At 58.8% G+C, this 17,753-nt stretch overlaps 1 protein-coding gene across 7 annotated transcripts in view; it reads right to left on the bottom strand.

Annotated features, from left to right (window-relative positions):
• Positions 1–2,250: 2,250 nt before the first annotated feature.
• Positions 2,251–17,753, bottom strand: part of KATNIP (katanin interacting protein) — a 171,752-nt gene continuing 156,249 nt past the window's right edge. For 4 of the 7 annotated variants that reach the window (XM_082714557.1, XM_082714555.1, XM_082714558.1 and 1 more), the window contains 9 exons: positions 13,873–14,038; positions 10,986–11,143; positions 9,593–9,657; positions 8,543–8,653; positions 6,855–6,994; positions 5,184–5,285; positions 4,567–4,727; positions 4,393–4,481; positions 2,251–3,850 (listed from right to left, as the gene is read on the bottom strand). In XM_082714557.1, coding sequence (XP_082570683.1) covers positions 3,792–3,850; positions 4,393–4,481; positions 4,567–4,727; positions 5,184–5,285; positions 6,855–6,994; positions 8,543–8,653; positions 9,593–9,657; positions 10,986–11,143; positions 13,873–14,038 — 1,051 coding nt within the window. In that variant the 3' untranslated portion in view covers positions 2,251–3,791. Of the gene's footprint in view, positions 3,851–4,392; positions 4,482–4,566; positions 4,728–5,183; positions 5,286–5,956; positions 6,323–6,541; positions 6,995–8,542; positions 8,654–9,592; positions 9,658–10,985; positions 11,144–13,872; positions 14,039–17,753 lie in introns of those variants that run through there. The other 3 variants (XM_082714554.1, XM_082714553.1, XR_014306480.1) reach the window with 2 other exon arrangements.

A 17,753-nucleotide genomic window follows, 5' to 3' on the forward strand; every position in this document is an offset into this window, starting at 1 on the left:
GGGAGTGGGAAGGGGCTTCTGTGTGGGAGCAGTTCCACCACAGGAGGCTGAGCTCGCAAGTCCCTGCACCAAGCCCGCCCCCCCACCCATTCTCAGGCCCTCCTGATCCCCCCCAAACCTGGAAATGGCCAGAGTGAGTGTGGGCAGCCTGGGCGTACAGGGTGGGCTGCGGAGAGAGGCGAGCGGTGGGGAGAATGAAAGAGCAGAGGCTGAGCCCTCCACCAGTGCTCCTAAGGCCAGTGCCCCTTGTGGCCCAAGGAGCCAGCTGGGAGGTCGCCCCGAAGGTCAGGAGGGGCCAGGGGAAGGGGGTGCGGGTTTCTCTCGCGGGGAGCCCGGGTACGGGGCTGGGAGCCCCAGCTCAGCCCCAAGGACACGGTTTTGTTATGAGCGCCTCAGTGTGCACAGCTGGGGCCCTATGACCAGGAGCACAGCCCCAGCCCTGCCAGGTGCACACACCTGGGCACACTCCAAGGCCGCCTGGGCTGTGCAGGTGACGGGGTGGGGGACACCGGCAGGGCCCGAGACAGAGGGGCCATGAGTGACCGGGACAGGTGCTGCCCGTTCTTGGAGAGAAACGGGGGGTTGCCCAGACCCCTACAGTCAGCCGGATCAAAGTGGGCTGAGTCACCAGACACTCCTTTGAAGGGGGTTTTAGGCAGGTTGGGAGCTGAGGATGTGGCGGCAAACAGGCAGAGGGCTGGGGCAGCCGCCACCTGTCAGAGTGCAGTGACAGCCTCGGCAGGCTCCGGGGGGACCATCGGGGGCCTTCTGCGGTCGTGGCGCCCGTGCAGAACTGTCTGGAGACCAACGAACGCACACACACACACACACACACACACACGCAGGTCCTTCCCACTGCTGGACAGAGGAAGCGGGGCTCCCCAGGGACAGAGGCCAGAGGCCGCTGTTCCCTAGCCCCCTCGTCAGCTGTGGCCTGGAGCAGAACCCCAAGCCGGGGGCCAGCCTGTGCCTACCCACCCCATCCCACCAGCGGGACAGGACAGTTACAGTTTCGGGTAATTCCTGCCTAGGGCCAACGCGTGGGGTGGGGACTGCCACCTTTGTGGACTGCCTTTGTGCCCCGGGGGTCTGAGGGCCCAGGAACGACGCCCTCCCTCCTCTGACTTCCTAGGGAGGAACCAGCTCTGGGGCATTCGGGGAGCCACAGGCTGGTGGGGGGGGCCAGGCAGGGAGGAGATGCCGGGGTTATGCGGGCTTGGTCACTGGTTTGGCTCACTTGTGTTTGCCTGGTCTAGTTGAGCCAACATTTACAAGTGAGATTTCCCATTAAAAATAGATAAAACACCTGCGTTTCTGGCTTTTCTTAAAATCCTTGAAGGTCTGGTAACTCTGGGACATTGTCGCTGAATCCCACTGTCCCCCAGAAGGGACATGCTCTGTGCTGCTGACCAGTTCCTCCTGGGCCGGCTTTGCTCCTGGACTGCAGACCAGGGCTCTGGCTGGGGGCTGGGAGGCGGATCCTGGCCCCGAAGCTGGGCTGCCCCGCCGGGCCTCCCAGCCCACGCAAGGAATACTGAATGGCCTTGCCTGCCCTCCCGCAGCTCCGGGGCTGGCCCAGAGATGCCACCACGGAGGGACGTTGGGGAGGCTCGCCAACACCGGGGGCCAGCGCGACTCTCCCCTTTGCCTGGGGCAGAGGAGAGAGATGGGGTTTCTGAAGGGCCCGCCTGCTTACCCCGGTGAGCTGTACCCCAGAACTGGCGCCCCCACCCCTGCCAAGTGAACCTTCTTCCCTCCCCAGGGCTGATGCACCCAGACGCCCATGCTCACCTCTGAAGGAAGCTGGGGACTGGCCCAGGAATTGCGCATCTGGGGGCTCGGCTGCTAGGATCCATGTAAGCCTAAGGGAAACCCCAGGGCCAAAGACCCAAGGGATTTCATCTTGTCTCAGCTCTCCTGTGGTCACCCCGGGATGTGTGCACTGATGGCTTCCGAAACTGCGTGACTTGGGCAAGTTACTCAACCTCTCTGGGCCTCAATTCTCTCATCTGTGAAGGGAGGATCATAATAGTGCCTAGAAGGGTTGTGACACGGGTTCAGTGAGATGGTGCTGGACACGAACTAATGACTGCGTCGCCCCCGATCGTAACCCCTCTGCGGGTGGGGAAAAGGAAGCTCAGAGGCTGGGCCCCATGACATCCCACCAGCCTCCAGTGACCTCTGCCTCCATTCTGGGAGGCAGCACGGGCCTCCTCTGCCTGACCCCAAATCCAGCACATCAGCCCACAGTCTTAATAACATCTTTTATTGATTTTGCAGGAGAAAAAAAATAGAATTTATTTTACAGTTAATGCCTGTACAGCTTCCTTCCCCTCCTCAATGGCATGGCGCCACAGTCATTATCAAGAGCAGTGGGGGTTCTGGGAGCGAGTGGGGGTCTGACCTGTGCCCCGGCCTCGTGTGGGGACAGACAGCCGGGCTGCCTTTAAGTGGCGGCACCGGCTTCGGTCCCTAAGAGCTTGATCGGCCCCCTGTTCCCCCGGCCTCAGCTCTTCTGGGAGCCCAGAGGCCACGTCTGGGAGGTGAGCGTGGAAGCCGGGGGCCCTGGAAGCTACAGAGATGATGGATCTTCTGTGGGAGAAACGTTCCTTATCTTCCCATCGGCCCCGCGCTCCAAATGAAAAGCACATTTGCATAGCTGCTCCGCCGAAGCTGCAAAGCTCATAAAAGTATTTGCCGGGCTCTCGGTTGCATAGGAACCTACTTGGAGTACAGCGCTGCGGTGGGGCCGGGCGGGCGTCAGGAAGACAGCGGATTAATATTTGCAACGAGAAATTACCCACCACTGGGAAACCAATTAGATCCCTGATCCGAGCTTGTTACATCGATGGAAATAGATACGTTCTGAGCTTCACTCGGCTGGGGGTGCGGGGCACATTTCCAACTCGAGGGGAAGCTGCTGCGGGGGAGGGGCCTGGGCAACAGGCACCTCTCGGCGTGACTGCAAGGGCACCTGCTCCGACGGCTGAGGAACGGAGGAACCCGCGCATCGGGCAGGAGGAGCCGGAGCTCAGAGCAGAGGGAGGGGGCGCCCGCCCCCAGACTAGTTCCCATGGAAGGGGAGGTGGACCCTGGGGCTCGAGGGGGAGGTGGGGGGCCTGGTCCTCGGCCTGCAGCCCTGCTGGCCGTCTGGGCTGTGAAGCTGCCCACCGCCCATCCTGCACACGGCTCCCTTTCTTCCCTCCGCGACACACACATCCCTGGGCGGTCCGTCCTCCTCGCCCGGGGTGAGGCAAGAGGCTGCAGCAGTCCTGGCTAGACTTCCACGGCCCCAGGGGACAACCCCACCCTCTAAGCCGGCTCCACCAGCCCCCAGATGAGGCAGGGATGTGGCGGGGAGGGGAGCTATCTGCACCTGCACTTGGGGCCTTCCCTGGTGCCCCCCACCACGTTGGGGTTGGTGGCTGAGGGCCCCCTCCCCACCGTCTCGCTCGGCCCTGGGTGGCCACGCTCTGCAGGGAGGGGAGGCCCCCCCAGGCCACCTCACCGTCCCAGCCTGAGGTGGCCCAGTGGGTTTGTGGGCACAGGCGCTGGTGCCTGGGGCCCTGCTCTGCTGCAGCCTGCAGGAGGCACCAAGCTGGGGCTCCTGGGAGCGCACCCCGGAGGGGCAGAGGGAGGCCGTGTCACCCAAGTCGGCTCTCACGCCCCTCGTCCAGCCCCTGGAGTCCAGGCTGCCACGGCTGAGGACGGGGGCGGAAGACACAGGTGCTGGGTCGGGGCGGGTGACAGAGGCCGCCGCTGGCTGGGACCAGCGCTCCCTCCTCCGCGGGTCAGCACCGCCACCGTCGCGCTATCTCCTTTTCGCTTATGCACGTTTTGGGGCGTAAGGCTGTCAAGAGAGAGGACAGAGAGGCGCCATCACCCAGCCTCGGTCCCTGAGGGCAGCCCCACACCTGGGCTTGCAGGAGGCTGGGGATGTCCAAACGGCCTGCACTGCCGGCCCAGGGCATGCTGACCCGTGGCCGCCCTCCCCCCTCCTGCACCCCCGCAGCAGGCTCCGCCACGCTGTTCCCTCTGCCCGGCCAAGTCCCCGTACGTCTTAGGGTGCAGCTCGAACAGCACCTCCTCTGGGAAGCCCTCACCCCGGGCATCCTCCACTGCTTGCCCGCGGCACCGGACAACCCCTTCCATACGGGACGTCTGCCCTTTAGCAGCCTTTCCCGTCTGCACTCCGAAGCCGGGCTCCCAAGAAGCCACACCGAGCTACAGGTGGCTTCAGGAAGGGCACGTGTTCTGCCCCCGCAGCCCCCCGGGGAGAGAAGAGGGGTCCGAGGGGCAGGCAGGGCTGGGTGTGGGTGTGGGACCAGCCAGCTCCTGGTCTACACAGCCTGGAGTCCCGCAGGCGACACTGGGCGGGGCAGCGAAACTGACCTTGGTCAGCCAGGCTCTGCTTCCTTTTCGAGTTGGTGATGACCTGATTTTCATTCATCATCTGGACGTCCTGGTCCTCCGCCTGATCGCTGCCGGGAGGGAGAAGGCGGAAGGCTGGACCCTTGCTGTCCGTCCTCGTTAGGGACAGGGAGGCGAGGCCGCGGCCCGGCTTACCTGACGGCGGTGTGTCGCTCCTGGCGGCAGATGTCCGTGTCCTCGGTGAAGAGGACGGTGTGGTAGGGCACCGCGGGCTCGCACGTGGGCAGGATGCCTCCCACCAAGCGGCCCGCCTTGGCCAGGACCCCACTGTACACCAGCAAGTCGTCCACCAAGAGCTGGCGGGCACAGGGTAGGGGCTGCGCCGTGGGGCCAAGAGGTCCGCCCTCCCTCCTGCGGCCTTGGGCAAAGCGAGTTACCACTGGGAGCCTCGCCAGCAAGCCTGGCTGTGCTGGGATCTCAGGCCCTCGGAAGCTGGGAGCGGCCCCGGGGGCCTCCCGCACCCCGCCCTAGAGTCGCCTCCCAGAGGGAAGGACCGTCCTAGACCAAGATGCTTGGAAAAGAAAAGATGAGAGAAAGGCCACTTTCTGGTTTTCAGGGGGTGATTCACATCACCGGGGGCAGGTCTGGGGTTCACGGTGGGGTGGTGAATTTCCCTGCCTCGGAGCACCAGGCATTTGTGTCTAAGGTGGCAACAGAGAGAAGCAAACCCAACTGCGACAGATGATAATTGCCAGCAGCCTAATTACCAACGAGCACAATTATCTCGAAAAACCCAGCTGATAAGTACTCACGCCGAACTCTTTCACCCCTCGATGGGGCGTTTTCGCGTAATTCCACAGTTTGATCATTGACACGGTGGTGGGCAGATCGAAAATCACATAAACCCGGTTCACCTGTCGGAGACGAGAACTCAGAGCAGGCATGTTTGGAAACAGAGGCGCCGGGAGGGGGGCGCGGGGTGCAGGCAGGGGTGAGCCCGGTGGACGCTGGAGGCGGCACCCAGGCAGCTGGGGGGGCCACAGCGCGTGGGGTCCCCGCTGCCTTCCCTCTCCTGGAAGCCCATCTTGAGTCCGGTCACGTGTGGCTGCATTCGCAACAAACCGCCGACTGGCTCTGGGAGGCCTGTTTCCTTGGGCCTGGCGTGGCCCTGATTTAAATCCCCGCAGAGCATTGGTGCGCCCCTCCCTCTCCCGGGGGTCCAGCCAGAAACCCCGCGCGGGGCTTTCCTGGGCCGAGGGGGCAGCCCCCCCCGCCGCAGAGTCAAGGAGCGCTGTCCCCCGGGCGGTCAGCACCGCCTTGACCCCGATCTGTCCTTTCTCGGGTTGTAAATGAGCAGCACAGCAGATAGGCCCCGAAGGTGCTGCTGGGTAATTTCCAGCCTGTGTCTTTGAACCTCTGCAGGGGGAGTGGGGAGGGGGTTGTCCGGATCAGTGGCAGAATCAGCTAGTAAGGTGAGGCTGGCGGCTTGTCCGTCCCCCTGCCCCCCCGCCGCCCCAACAGACCCCCCCACATTAGGGGGCTCCTGGCAAGACGGAAGGAAGCAAGGAGCTTTCAGTGTCGGCCGCGGGCTGTGGGCTCAGGTCCGCCCCAGCCCCGGAGGGCGTCGGGGATCGCAGGGGTGCGGTGCTGCAGCTGGACCGGCCTTCCGGCTGCACCGTGGAAACAGTAAAGGGGCTCCAGCAGGTACGAATGTCTGAGTCCAGCGGAGAGAGTGACAGCTGCAGACACTGCCTCTCACCGAGTCACGTGACAGATGACGGTAACCACCTGCTGGCCGAGCTCAAGATGGCCATAGACAGGTGGGGCCCGGGCTCAGGGGAGCTGCTGCACACTCGGGGCTCGGGGACGGAGACACTGGGCAACCTCCCACGCAGAGCTGCTGATGCTACTCCTGTCCGTGTTTGGAGAGCAAAGTGCCCTCCCTGTCTTCCTGGGCAGTCACACGGAGGGAAAGGGGACACTCTGCCAGTCACACTCGTGCCCTAGGGCCTGCTGCACTCCTCTACCCAGCATCTGGCTGGGGCGGGGCTAGAACCCCGTCTCCACCCTCTTGACCAACATTGCCAGGCCCAGGGGGACGGAGCACCCCCTCAGGCCCCCAAGGGACAAGTAGCAGCTGGAGGGTCTGAGATCTGGGAAACTGAGTCACCTGAAGAGCTGATAGGCCAGAGACAGGGCCAGGACGGCGTCCAGTGCCTGGTGACCTCAAGGAGGGGCAGGGACAGGGGATGCGGCCAGGGGACGGGGCTGCCCGTGATGACCGACGGACGCCTGCCGCACGGGGTCTCCGAGGTCCCCTGCAGGCCCTTCTCTCTGAGGCCCAGAGACGGCCCGTCAAGACGTGTCAGCGAAGACCTGCGTCTTCCTGAGAGCCCGCAGGCATTCTGATGCGTTGGATAGCCTGCCCTGGAAGAAAGACATGTCCCCGAGACCAAGGACACAAAGGCCCCCCATGAACTCACCAGGCCGGGCAGGATGGGGGCCAGCCACATGTGCCGGCCATCGCTGGTGTCATTCACTTGGTCGATGAGCTTGTCGGGGGTCCGGACGTCCCCGCACACGCCCTCCAGGGAGTTCACGCTGTCGGGGAAGGCGGCAATATCTGCGGAGCCTCTAAGCTGTCATAACCCAAAGCAGTGTGTCGGGCGCCGCACGTCACTCTCCCGGCCACCAGCCTCCTCGCGCTGACGGCGTGGCTCAAAGGACGCGGGGGCTGGTGGGCAGAACGGCCGTCTGCTGCTCGGGGCCGCCGGGAGAGTGACAGCCACGTGAGCCATTCCGGGGAAAATGAGCGCCGAGGCTGGGGGGGGGGCAGGTGGCCAGCGCCAGGGAGGGTCGGGGGGCGACCAGGCAGGGACTGGACACACTGCGGGGAGCCTGACCCCACGGGGACAGCCTGACCCCAGGGATGGCTACTCGAGGGCTGGACATCACCGCGGATCTGGACCAACCAGTTCCATCGGTGGCTCTGCCTTCCAACCTGTGAGGTCTGGGGCAAGTCACAGAACAACTCGGGGCCTGCTTCCTCATCTGCGAAATGGGTATAAGAACCTCCGCGTCCCAGAATGGATGCGAGCAGGCTCGGTGAAAATGAACAAGCCTTGTACCTCTGACGAGTCACTAATAACCATCAAAACCACCAGGAATCACTTATCCCAGGCCAGGAGGATGGTGTCACCAGGGGAAGGCAGAAAAGGACCCAGAGGGACCACAGGGACCCCAGGTGGGTACAAGACAAGCTCTGGGGCTAGGCCTGCTCTGGTGGGACCCTGTGGGGGGTTGGGGATCACAGGGCAAGGGCCCAGAGGGCTCAGGCAGGTGACATCAAAAGAAGAAGCCTGACGGTTCAGTGGTCAGACAATGGTCTGTAGAGCTAAACTCCCAGCTCTAGGCTCACATGCTGCGTGACCCTGGGCAGGTTACTTAACATCTCCTCGTTCCTCACGTGTAAAAGGGGGACAAATGCACTCCCCTTCACAAGCAGAGGAGGCACCATGGGACACGCCCTCACAGAGTGAGCCCTCAGTCAATATTAGCAATTTGTTTTGGGGGCCTGGTAGCAGGCAGTAAGGACATGTTGGGGCAGACGGGCGGGGGATACTCAGGTCTAGCCATGATCACTGTGTACGGCTGTCACTAATTTCTCAAGAGTAGCTGAAGACTGAAGGTTTTCCCATGAAACTCCCTGATTTTTAAAAAAATATTAGCAACTAAGCTAAAATACTGAAAAACTCAGCGAGCTAGCAGTTTGCAAAATCTGGTGGGGGGCGTTCCATGAACAAATGGGTCGGTAGTCAGGAAATTCAGGACACTCGGGGTTGAATACGGCGCCACCGGAGGCTCCCTGCAGGCCTTGCCAGAGCCTTTAGAACTTGCCAAAGTACTTGTAGTTCTCGGGGACGGGGTGCATCTGGTTATCCTCTCCCAAATCCCTGGGCCGCAGGACTCCTGCCATGGACACCTCAGCAGGGGCTGGGAGCTGCCCATGGCTGTGCCCACCCCCCCAGGGGTCAGCATCTGACCCGGAGCAGAGCCCACTGGTGTTTTTATCCCAGGGTGTGGCTCCTACGGGGACACTTCCTGTCCTTCTCTGCACCCTCCCGCGCACCCTTCTGCTGGGGTAGAGTCCCCGTCTGCCTCAAAAGGATACTGTTTTCCGACAGAGGGATCTTTTCGCCCCGCTCATCATACAGCTCCAGGCCCGTGAGACCAATATAATAGGGATCACCCCAGCTGGTCAGGAGTTGCAACTGGAAAATGACTAGGGGATGTTATTAAGGAAAAACAGGCTTAATTTTCCAAGAACAAAGCAAAACAGCGACAAAGATAATATAGGGCTGTACTTTCAGGGGCTTCTACAGATGAATAAAAGGAAAACATCATTTTTTTTTTTTTTTTTTACACTCTCATGGAGACTGAAGCCCAACAGAATATACGTGGCATCCAACTGTCTTGAATTTTAACTATGTATGTGCGTGTTTTAAGAATTAAAAGCCGGGCACTATCACCGCCACGGGCACTGTGTCCGGAGAACAGGCTGCCGGAGAGCGAGGATGCTCGTGTTCACTCACCTGCCTGGCCCCTTCCTGGCTCTGTGGACTTGGACAAGTTCCTTAACCTCTCTGGGCCTCTGTGTTCTCAGCTGTGACGCGGGGGTGCTCGCAGCGCCCCCGCCCTGGGCTGGGGGAGCACGGGGTTAGGAACGCGCGGTGACCCCCCGCCCTGGGCTGGGGGAGCACGGAGTTAGAAACGCGCGGTGACCCCCCAGGTGACAGTGCCAGGCCCAGGCAAGGATCCAGCAAACCGGGGCTATCCTAACTTCTACGTTCATCTCCTCCCTGGCTCCCCTCCAAGGACAGCCCCCAGTTCAGTCCCTGGGGAGAGCTCCAGCTTCTCTGGCCTCTCCCAGCTGGAGTCCTGGGTGCTGCCTCTGGAAACCTCAGTCCACACCTCAGCCAGCTGGCTGACCAGGGGGCGGGGTCTGGAACCATGTCCCCGCCCCCCGCCCCAGCAGCGCTCGGCGAGCCCGAGGCCCCGGGAAGCCGTCCATCCTCCCCGGGGTTTCCCGGCGCGGCGCCCCAGCACCGTGGCCACGGCCTGCCCGGAACCCCAACACCACCGCAAGGGCCGAGCCCTCTCCTGGGGTTCCGGGCGCGGACCCCGAGGGCCCGGGATGCGCGGACAGGTGGGAGGAGGATACAGCCACAGGGCATCAGAGGTGCCTCGTAGTCCATGGTCGCCCGCTCCAGGCTTTGCGAGTCAAGCCTAAAAAGACACAAAACAGCACCAGGAAGCGGAAGATCTCAGTGGCCTCGATGGCTGGTCAGTGATTTCCCCAGCGACACACTACATGAGGACGCGGCGGGTGGGGGGGCTCCCTGGCAGCAGGGACTGACCTTGTCTGTTCTGGAGTCCGCTCGTGACCACCCAGCCCTCTGGCCCTTTCATGAACAGGGCAAGTGCACGCGGTGCCCACGGCTGAGCGGGACCCGTGCAGGGGTGACGGATGGGAGGGAGTGCGGGGCTGGGGCAGACTACCCCAGGGGGTGGTCAGGGAGCCAGCACCTGAGCTAAGAAGGAGGCAGCCACACAAAGCATCACAGCTGAACCTTCCGAGCAGAGGAGCAGCCAGAGCAAAGGCCCTGTGGTAGGAAAGCACCAAAGGGGCTGGATCGTGGGGCAGGATGGGAGGCCGGCAGGAAGAGGAGGCAGGAAGGTGGGGCGTACCCTGCAGTCTTTGCTTTGGGAGCCTGAGCAAGGGCCTTCAGTAGCAGGGACCTCAGTGCCCGCATCTGTAAAATGGGCAGAATAACCGCTTCCTCAGAGGGCAGGTGGGAAGATTCCCTGAAGGGTGAGCGCAAAGCCTCTGTGAACGGATCTAGCACTTGGGAGGAAGAGTTCTCAACCTCGGCACGCTCCTCCCTGGATACCTCTCTCCCGGGTCCATGGGCCAGTCAGTACCCTCCAGGCCTAGCTGGTTTTTCTTCAGTTTCAAGGGCACTGTTATAATTAAGTGGCTGTTCCCAGTGACGGGTCCAAGAAGCGGTCCCAGCCACGGTGGAGGGAAAGTCATTTTGTTTTGTGAGCTTGGCCCCTGGCGTTTGGACATGGGGGCGAGGGAGGGGTTTACAGGAGTAAACTGAACGTGGCATTTACAAGGTGTTACAACTTAATGCCGCTGAGACGGGGGCCAAGAAATACCAGCGCGCCCAGGACGTGTTAGCCTCTCATTTCCTCTTTGAATCTCCCTAAACCAGGAGCTCGGCAACAAGAGAGAAGGCCCTTCCCCGAATTGGCCAGTGGGCATTTCTGGAACAGGACGCAGGCTGGAGCCTCTTTTCCCAGCAGGAGGTGCAACGAAGCATTAAAAGAGCTGAAGCCCTCCAGACCGTGGGGACCCAAACATCCCCAGACGAGGTGGGCTCATCCCGCGGGCTTCCGCGGGCGCCTGGCAGAGCATTAGAAAACCGCCAGGTTGAAAAGCGACGCGTTTGATCATCATTTCAAAACCTTTAGGTAGCGACTTCAGAGCTACGCGTGAAGCCAGCAGCCGGAGGACGGGGGGGGGCACTCCTGATGCTGCGAGCCCTCACCTCCGGGCCGGCGGGGGCAGCCGGCGAACAGGCAGGTAGTCCACAAAGAGAATTTCTTGAGCGAAATCAAAGTGGCAGTTGCCCGGCCCCTTCCGGATGAGGAAGCCCTCTGGAGGGGAGACACACAGGCCATCCAGGGAGATGTGCACGATTTTGGCCTGGCGAACAAAAGGAGGAACACGCTTGAAGAAAGGCAGCCAGCCAGCATGCGGGCCAGTGGCGTGGGCCGACGGGGCTGGGGCGGATGTCCAAGTGTGACGGGGAGCCCTCACGGAGCCCCCAGGCCTGGGACATCCCGTGGTCTGGCCTTCCTCTCAGACCAGGACCGCCGGGCTGGGCCACGCTCCGTGCCAGGTACTGAGCTGTGTGCTGGACGGACGGACAGCAGGGGAACAGGCAGGTGTGGCCCCTGCCATGGTGGCCCGGCTCAGCCGCCTGAGGTGGTACAACCTTTCAGGCCTCCCTCCGCAGAGACCCTGGCTGGGCCAACTAGATCTGCCTCGGGGCCTGGTGAGTCACAGGCCCCTTACCAAGAGCCTGCCAAATGGGTTCGATCTGGGCCAACGTCTTCCGCTGGCCTGGGGCGGATATCACCAACTAGAGGCCGGAATCTACCAGTAAATCGCAAAGCCCGAATGGCAGGGTCTGGAGTGGCTTCCCTGGGGCGGGGTGGTGGTGGTGGTGGTGGGTAAGCAAGGGGGGCAGGAGGCCAGCACTCTCCCTCTGACAACGCATTTTGGAATCGGGACTCCCCACATCTTCACGGTGCGCAACGTGGGCCCGACTGCTGACCACACTGGTAGATTTTCACCTTTGGGAGACACCAAAGGGCTTCTCTGTGTAGAGGAGAGCCCCGCCCTGGGTCCCACTGATAACGAATGTGCCCCGAGCCCTTCATTCCTTCAGCGTTTTGGGGGCCCCTCATGGCGGCCGGTCACAGGGCACGTAAGCCTGAAAAGTGTAGGGTAAGTGGCTTCAGGCATGGCTGATATGGGGACCAAAAGGCTGTTCCTACATCTCTCCACTAGGCTTTGCTCAGGTGGGTTCAGACCCTGGCCCAAGGGCTGGACCAGATGAACAGAACTGTCACCCGCTGGCCGTATGATTGGACCAGGGACATGGAACCGGACCAGACCAATCAGCGGGACTCCTGTGGTTTCACGGGGTCGCCTCCAAAGAGGAGGTCCTTCTGCAGCTGGGTGTGGAGCTAGCAGGAAGCTGGGCGTCACAGCGGCGGCCCGGAAGGCCCCCTCCAGGACGACCCCCACCTCTAGGAAGGGCCCGACTTCCCCACGCCTGTTTATTCCCTCGGACAGGGTTTCTATTACTGCCTCCGTCTTGCAGCCATGGAAACCAGGAGTCCAAAGACGCTAAGCAATTTGCCCAAGGACCCGCCGCAAAGATCTGAAGCCCATCTCCAAAGTGCAAGGCCCGGCTCTAACCACACGCCAGGGACCCGTCCCCAGGGCATCCACGGGGCCTTGGGGGACACAGGTGCCCGAGGCGTTTTCCTGGGGAGACGCAGTTTCCGTCCCCTGTACTCTGGGATCTTCCCCACCCCCCGCCAGACCGCCCCTCTCCCTGCCTCCTCCTTCCCACTGTGGCCACTTGTCACCCGCTCGCCCATGCGGATGGCGGCCAGGCCTTGGAAGCAGGGCTTTGGGTCCAAGATTTCCAGGCAGCAAATCCAGGTCACGGAGCCTTATCTGGAAGGACCGATTTGCTCAAGGGAAGATATGGGCCCAGAGGCATGAGCTGAGCCCCGAGAATGTTCTCCTAATGCCAATCTATCTGCCTTTCTAAACGTGCAGATCTGACAGCACGCTCCGGGAGACGCCAGTGCGGCCCAGGGGGGTCTGTACAGTCCGAGGGGCTGTCGCCCCAGAAGGTGAGTGCCTGGGGCCACCAACTCCATGCTGGCCACTCCCCAGGGTTCTACGGGGCCCACAGAGAAATGACGTGGCACAGGCATGGTGGGGAGCCACACTGGGGCTCCCGGGATGGAGGCCTGGCTCTGTTAGCGTCCGTGTGGCAGAGGAGGTCGACCACCTTCCCAAGGCAGGTCATCATCCTCATCCTCCTCACTTTACACACGGGGAAACGGAGATGCAGGGGAAGCAGGCCACTCGCCAAAGGTCACACGGCTGCCTGGGGTTGGAGCGGGGATTCAGACCAGCACCTTAGGACTTTAGGGCTCCAACGGCACGGCTCTATCTTAGGGGACATTGTTACCATCACTTCCGGGTTGTAGTGGGGAAGGGACGAGCATATCACAGTCCATAGTCACAAGGACAGAAGGGCCCATGCTAAGGGCCCTTCTGCTGTTCTCTTCCCACAGTGTGGCAAGATGCCTGCTTTGTCACACCCAGAAGCGGGAGAACGTGGTATGGAACTGGAGTGTAGGCTCCCAGCCCAGCAGATGTACACTGGGGCTCTCGCTGTGTGACCTTGGGATGGGTGAACGTACTGTTCTGAACCCCAGTTTTTAATACTCTAAAAGAGAGTATACTTCTGCTTCCCAGAAGCTGGAGTGAGGGTCCCCTGAAAAGAATAGGTGCAGAGCCTGCAGCTCAGGGCCTGGCCCCCAAAGTGCTCAATGAACACCAGAGCCCCAACCCACCACTACAGTTCGGGGGCTGGGCCTGCTGAGGACCCCCCAATCCCCAGTGCTTCCGTGTCCCAAGTCTGCCCTGGGGGCTCTTGAGTCCACATTTGCTGTTTGCAGGAGGAACAAAGAGCAAGGCGCTCTCTCCCTGGCTGTAACCCCCTAGCTCCATTTGGAAAGTTCTGGAAGATTTATGCGCCTCTCCGGCAGCCACGCCAGCCATTCATCAAGGCGCCGTTTCCCTGACAGAGGACTGAGCGCGGCTGCTATTCCCCAGCTTACCCCGCGATAGGTGTCCTCGGGAGATTTATTGTAGTTCCAGAAGCGCAGGCCAGCGATGCTTTCGGCTCTGTCGAAGCGGATCGTGACCACGTGGTCCAGGCCAGGCGAGAACGGGATGAGCCACATATGCTCATCCTCCATGGTGATGTTGGCTCCGTCGATTAACCTGCAAATAGCGGGGAGGGAGCGGTGAGGTGGGGCTCAGCCACGACCTGTGGGAGAAACCAGAGCCAGGGGTCTACACCCGCTTACAGCCCCCTGCACCCTGCCCGGTATGAGCCTGGACACACTGGGCTTGTTAAGCGGAGGTGGGACTCATTACAGTCACTCTGAGGCGCCATGTCTCATCTGTAAAATCAGACAAAATAAAGTCTTTTAATAGTCGGTGCTGTTTAAAGTGCGGCCAAGGGATCACCAGGTTTAAAATAAAGGGGACATGCGTCATCCTTCAGGACCTTCTAACCTGGCGATCTCGTTTCTGGAGTTATTTTTCCTCTAAGGAATATTTGTGGGAAAGGCTCTCTGCACAAAGATATTCGTTACAGTGCTGTTTATTTATATTAGCATAAAAAGAAAAAAAAAAAAAACCCAACAACCAAAAAAACCCCCAAGTGGTTAAGTAAAACACAGGGTTAAGTAAACCTGCACAGTTGTTCATACGATAACCGTGAGGACGACGCAGTGAAGTGGAAAGTGATTTCACTGCTGGAAGAGGAGGACGGGGCCAGGAGGGACGATGAAGAAGTGAAAAACACATTCGTGTCACAGGGATGCGAGCTGGATACTTTTCTCTACTTTCCAAACTTTCCGGAAAAGGCTCTATTGGCTCCGTGGTGCATTTTGGAAGAATTCGATTCCTTCCTTCTGGTGCCCTGTGAGAGAGATGCTAAGGCACTAGAGCGAACTTGGCAGCTCTTGGTGTGGGAAAAGCACGAGAAGGGGGAGGTGTGTCTGTGGGGAGCTGGTCTGGCCGTAACCATGCAGTCCCGACAGCGCAGGGAAGCACCCTCCCCGTCCTTAGGAGGGAGCCCCTAGCACCCTTGTGTTCTTCGCCACTGTTCTGAACGAACTCATCCCCTGGCCCGCGTTGCACTCCTATCCTGGCCAGTTTCTGGTTCTCCTGTTCTGAACAACCTCCCTCATCCTTCGCAACGTGGCCTGTGCCTGTCCCAAAGCTGTCCCGCCACGGACTGCCCTGAACTGCTCAGCACACCGCAGCCCAGACCCCAGGAACAGAGGGGCCCAGCTCTCAGACTCTTGGATAACCCTTCCCCCGACTCCCTCCTAATTTCCTGGTGACTTTGAGGCTGCCGTGCCAGAAGGAATTTCTAGATTTAAAAATAAACTTTATTTTTGGTTTTTACATCTTTAAGTTCAGGATTTGGAATAAATCTTACAATCTAAGTGTTCACCCATGGAGGTAATGTTTCTTTTTTTTTTTCTCTAAAAGGCTGTTATTAAGTTGATGGATGGTGTGTCTTACAATTGCTGGCATCTTAAAACTGAGGAAATTCAGCAATTTAAAACGGAGGTGTTTGTGGAATTAGGTCCACTGGAGAACCTTCCACTTCCTTCTAAAAGCAATTACCCCTGTGTCCTAGACATGGGGCTGTCTCCATACAAAAATGCTACCCAATTCTGAAAGTAGAGAGAGTTGTCAATGTGTTTATAGTTGATAGTGAAGGGAAGTGCCTACAGACACCGCTAAGAATATCTACATGATACTTCCCAGGTCTGTCCACAGAAAAGCCTAGAAACTGTGACCAATCCAGTAACAATGAGCATCTCTAGGGGCTCGATTATGGTCTCTAAATACCATTTCACACTAAAAGGAACCAAGGCTTCTTGGGAAAAATGGCTGATTCCACATCTGGGATAAGAAATATACAAAGGGAGCCTGGAATGTCTTGTGACCTCAGAAAGCAGGAGAGCTGTCACAGACTACTATTTTAAAAAAGGATCCAAGCGCTCTCGGTATCTAAAAGCAACTGTAAGTGAAAATTGCAATAAATTGAGACCCTTCACAGTCTGTTTAAATTCATGATTTATGGTAACCAAATGCAAACCTTTTAAAGTATGCTAGGGAAACAATTTTTTGATTTTTGCAAACTAAAAAATAAAGGGAAAGAACCAAGCATGTAGACTGCCTTTCCTATTTGCACTGTACTGCAGAGTAACCAAATAATTGAAGAAAAATTTTTCTTTATCGGTGAAAAAAAGAGTGACAGGCTCAGCGCCCCACCATCTTGTAACCAAGTGGATCTAGCCACTGAGCACTGACCACCAATGTCACAAAAAGCTTCACCACCAGACACTCTATATGTTCTGAAGGGAAGTTGCAGTGACACCCACACCATGTCATATCTTGCCCCAGTGGTCAAACCTCAATCTGATCAGATGGCTAGATCTAATGAACAATTTACAAGACATACAGGGGCCTGAGGAACAGGTTAGATAATACCATGGAGATGCAGCCAGGAAAATCCAGACTCTATAGGGCAAACAAATATTTCCTTAAGAGATAATTCATAACAAAAAAATGAAGAAAGATGGAAGGGAACCTGGAGGTTATAAAAAGCGTAAGAGATCTACCAAAGAATCATAGCATAGGGACCTTATCGAGATCTGAACCCGACCAGTCACAATGTATGGACCTTATCTGGACCTCAAACCAACCAATCACAATGTACGGACCTTATCTGGGCCTCAAGCCAACCAATCACAATGTCTGGACCTTTTCTGGACCTCAAACTAACCAATCACAAGATATGGACCTTATCTGGATCTCAAACCAACCAATCACAACACATGGACCTTATCTGGACCTCAAGCCAACCAATCACAACATAAGGCCTTTTCTGGATCTCAATATAAGAAACAAACTTAAAAAAGGAAGATGAGAAGAAGGCTTTCAGGGAAATAGGAACATGCTGGGTGTCTACTAATTTAGGGACTCACCATTAATTTTTTTGAGTGTAACAACAGTACTGACATGTTCTCTTTAAAATCCTTATTGGTTCGAGCTACACGCCAAACCGTGTAGAGGTGAACGGCTATCAGGCTTGGGAGCTGCTGTGCTCACATCATCTGGGGGGAGGGGTTTGGGAAGTGGGTGAGTGTGGATGAACAAGTGGGGCCGACTGTGTGCGGATCACTTCTGTAGCGGGAGCTGACCCAGCGGGCTCCAGGCCTAAGTATATGGGTGATCTGCTTTTGGGGTGTTGAGTGGTTCATGAGCAAACATGGACAGCAGGTGTGAGGTTAAGGGGCCCCTGATGGGAAAGCAGGAAGGAGTCTACCATTGACGGCGGCGCTCTGGGCCAAGCTGGCAGTGCAGCTGTGGTGTGGCCATTCCCTCCCTGCCCTCCCGCCAGGGGACTTACTGTTCCCTCCTACTGGTAAGGCAAGTGAGGCAGGGAAAACAGTGGAAGTCCGTGGTTACGTGCACAGGTCTCCCGCAGACATCCATTCAGATGACTCTGACCCTCAGAACGAGTCTGGGTGACTTCTGGCCAGTTTTTAATCTCTCGGTAGCTCAGTTTCATTTGTAAAGGGGATGGCCTCTTAGGGCTGTTTAAGGCATAAACGTGGAGAGGTTGTAGTTGGAGAGGTTAAGAAACTTACTAGCCGGCAAGGGGCAGAGCCAGGATTGGAACACATGCTTCTGACCCCTCCAGGCTCCTGCTGTTTACAACTCCAGGCAGAGCGCAGGCCCGGCAGCTGTCCTGAGCAGGGGGCCGGTGCCTGTCCCAGGTTTGTCTTATTGACTGGCCCCAGTCTGGGCTGATACAATCAGACAGAAGCGGAGGAAAGCACCCATGGACACTTCCAGAGCCCTCCGACCTCGAGCAATGGCAAGCTTTCAGCCCCCAGAATGGGGC

This window comes from Mustela nivalis, assembly GCF_964662115.1.
Source record: "Mustela nivalis genome assembly, chromosome: 19".
In the NCBI taxonomy this organism is placed as follows: Eukaryota; Metazoa; Chordata; class Mammalia; order Carnivora; family Mustelidae; genus Mustela; species Mustela nivalis.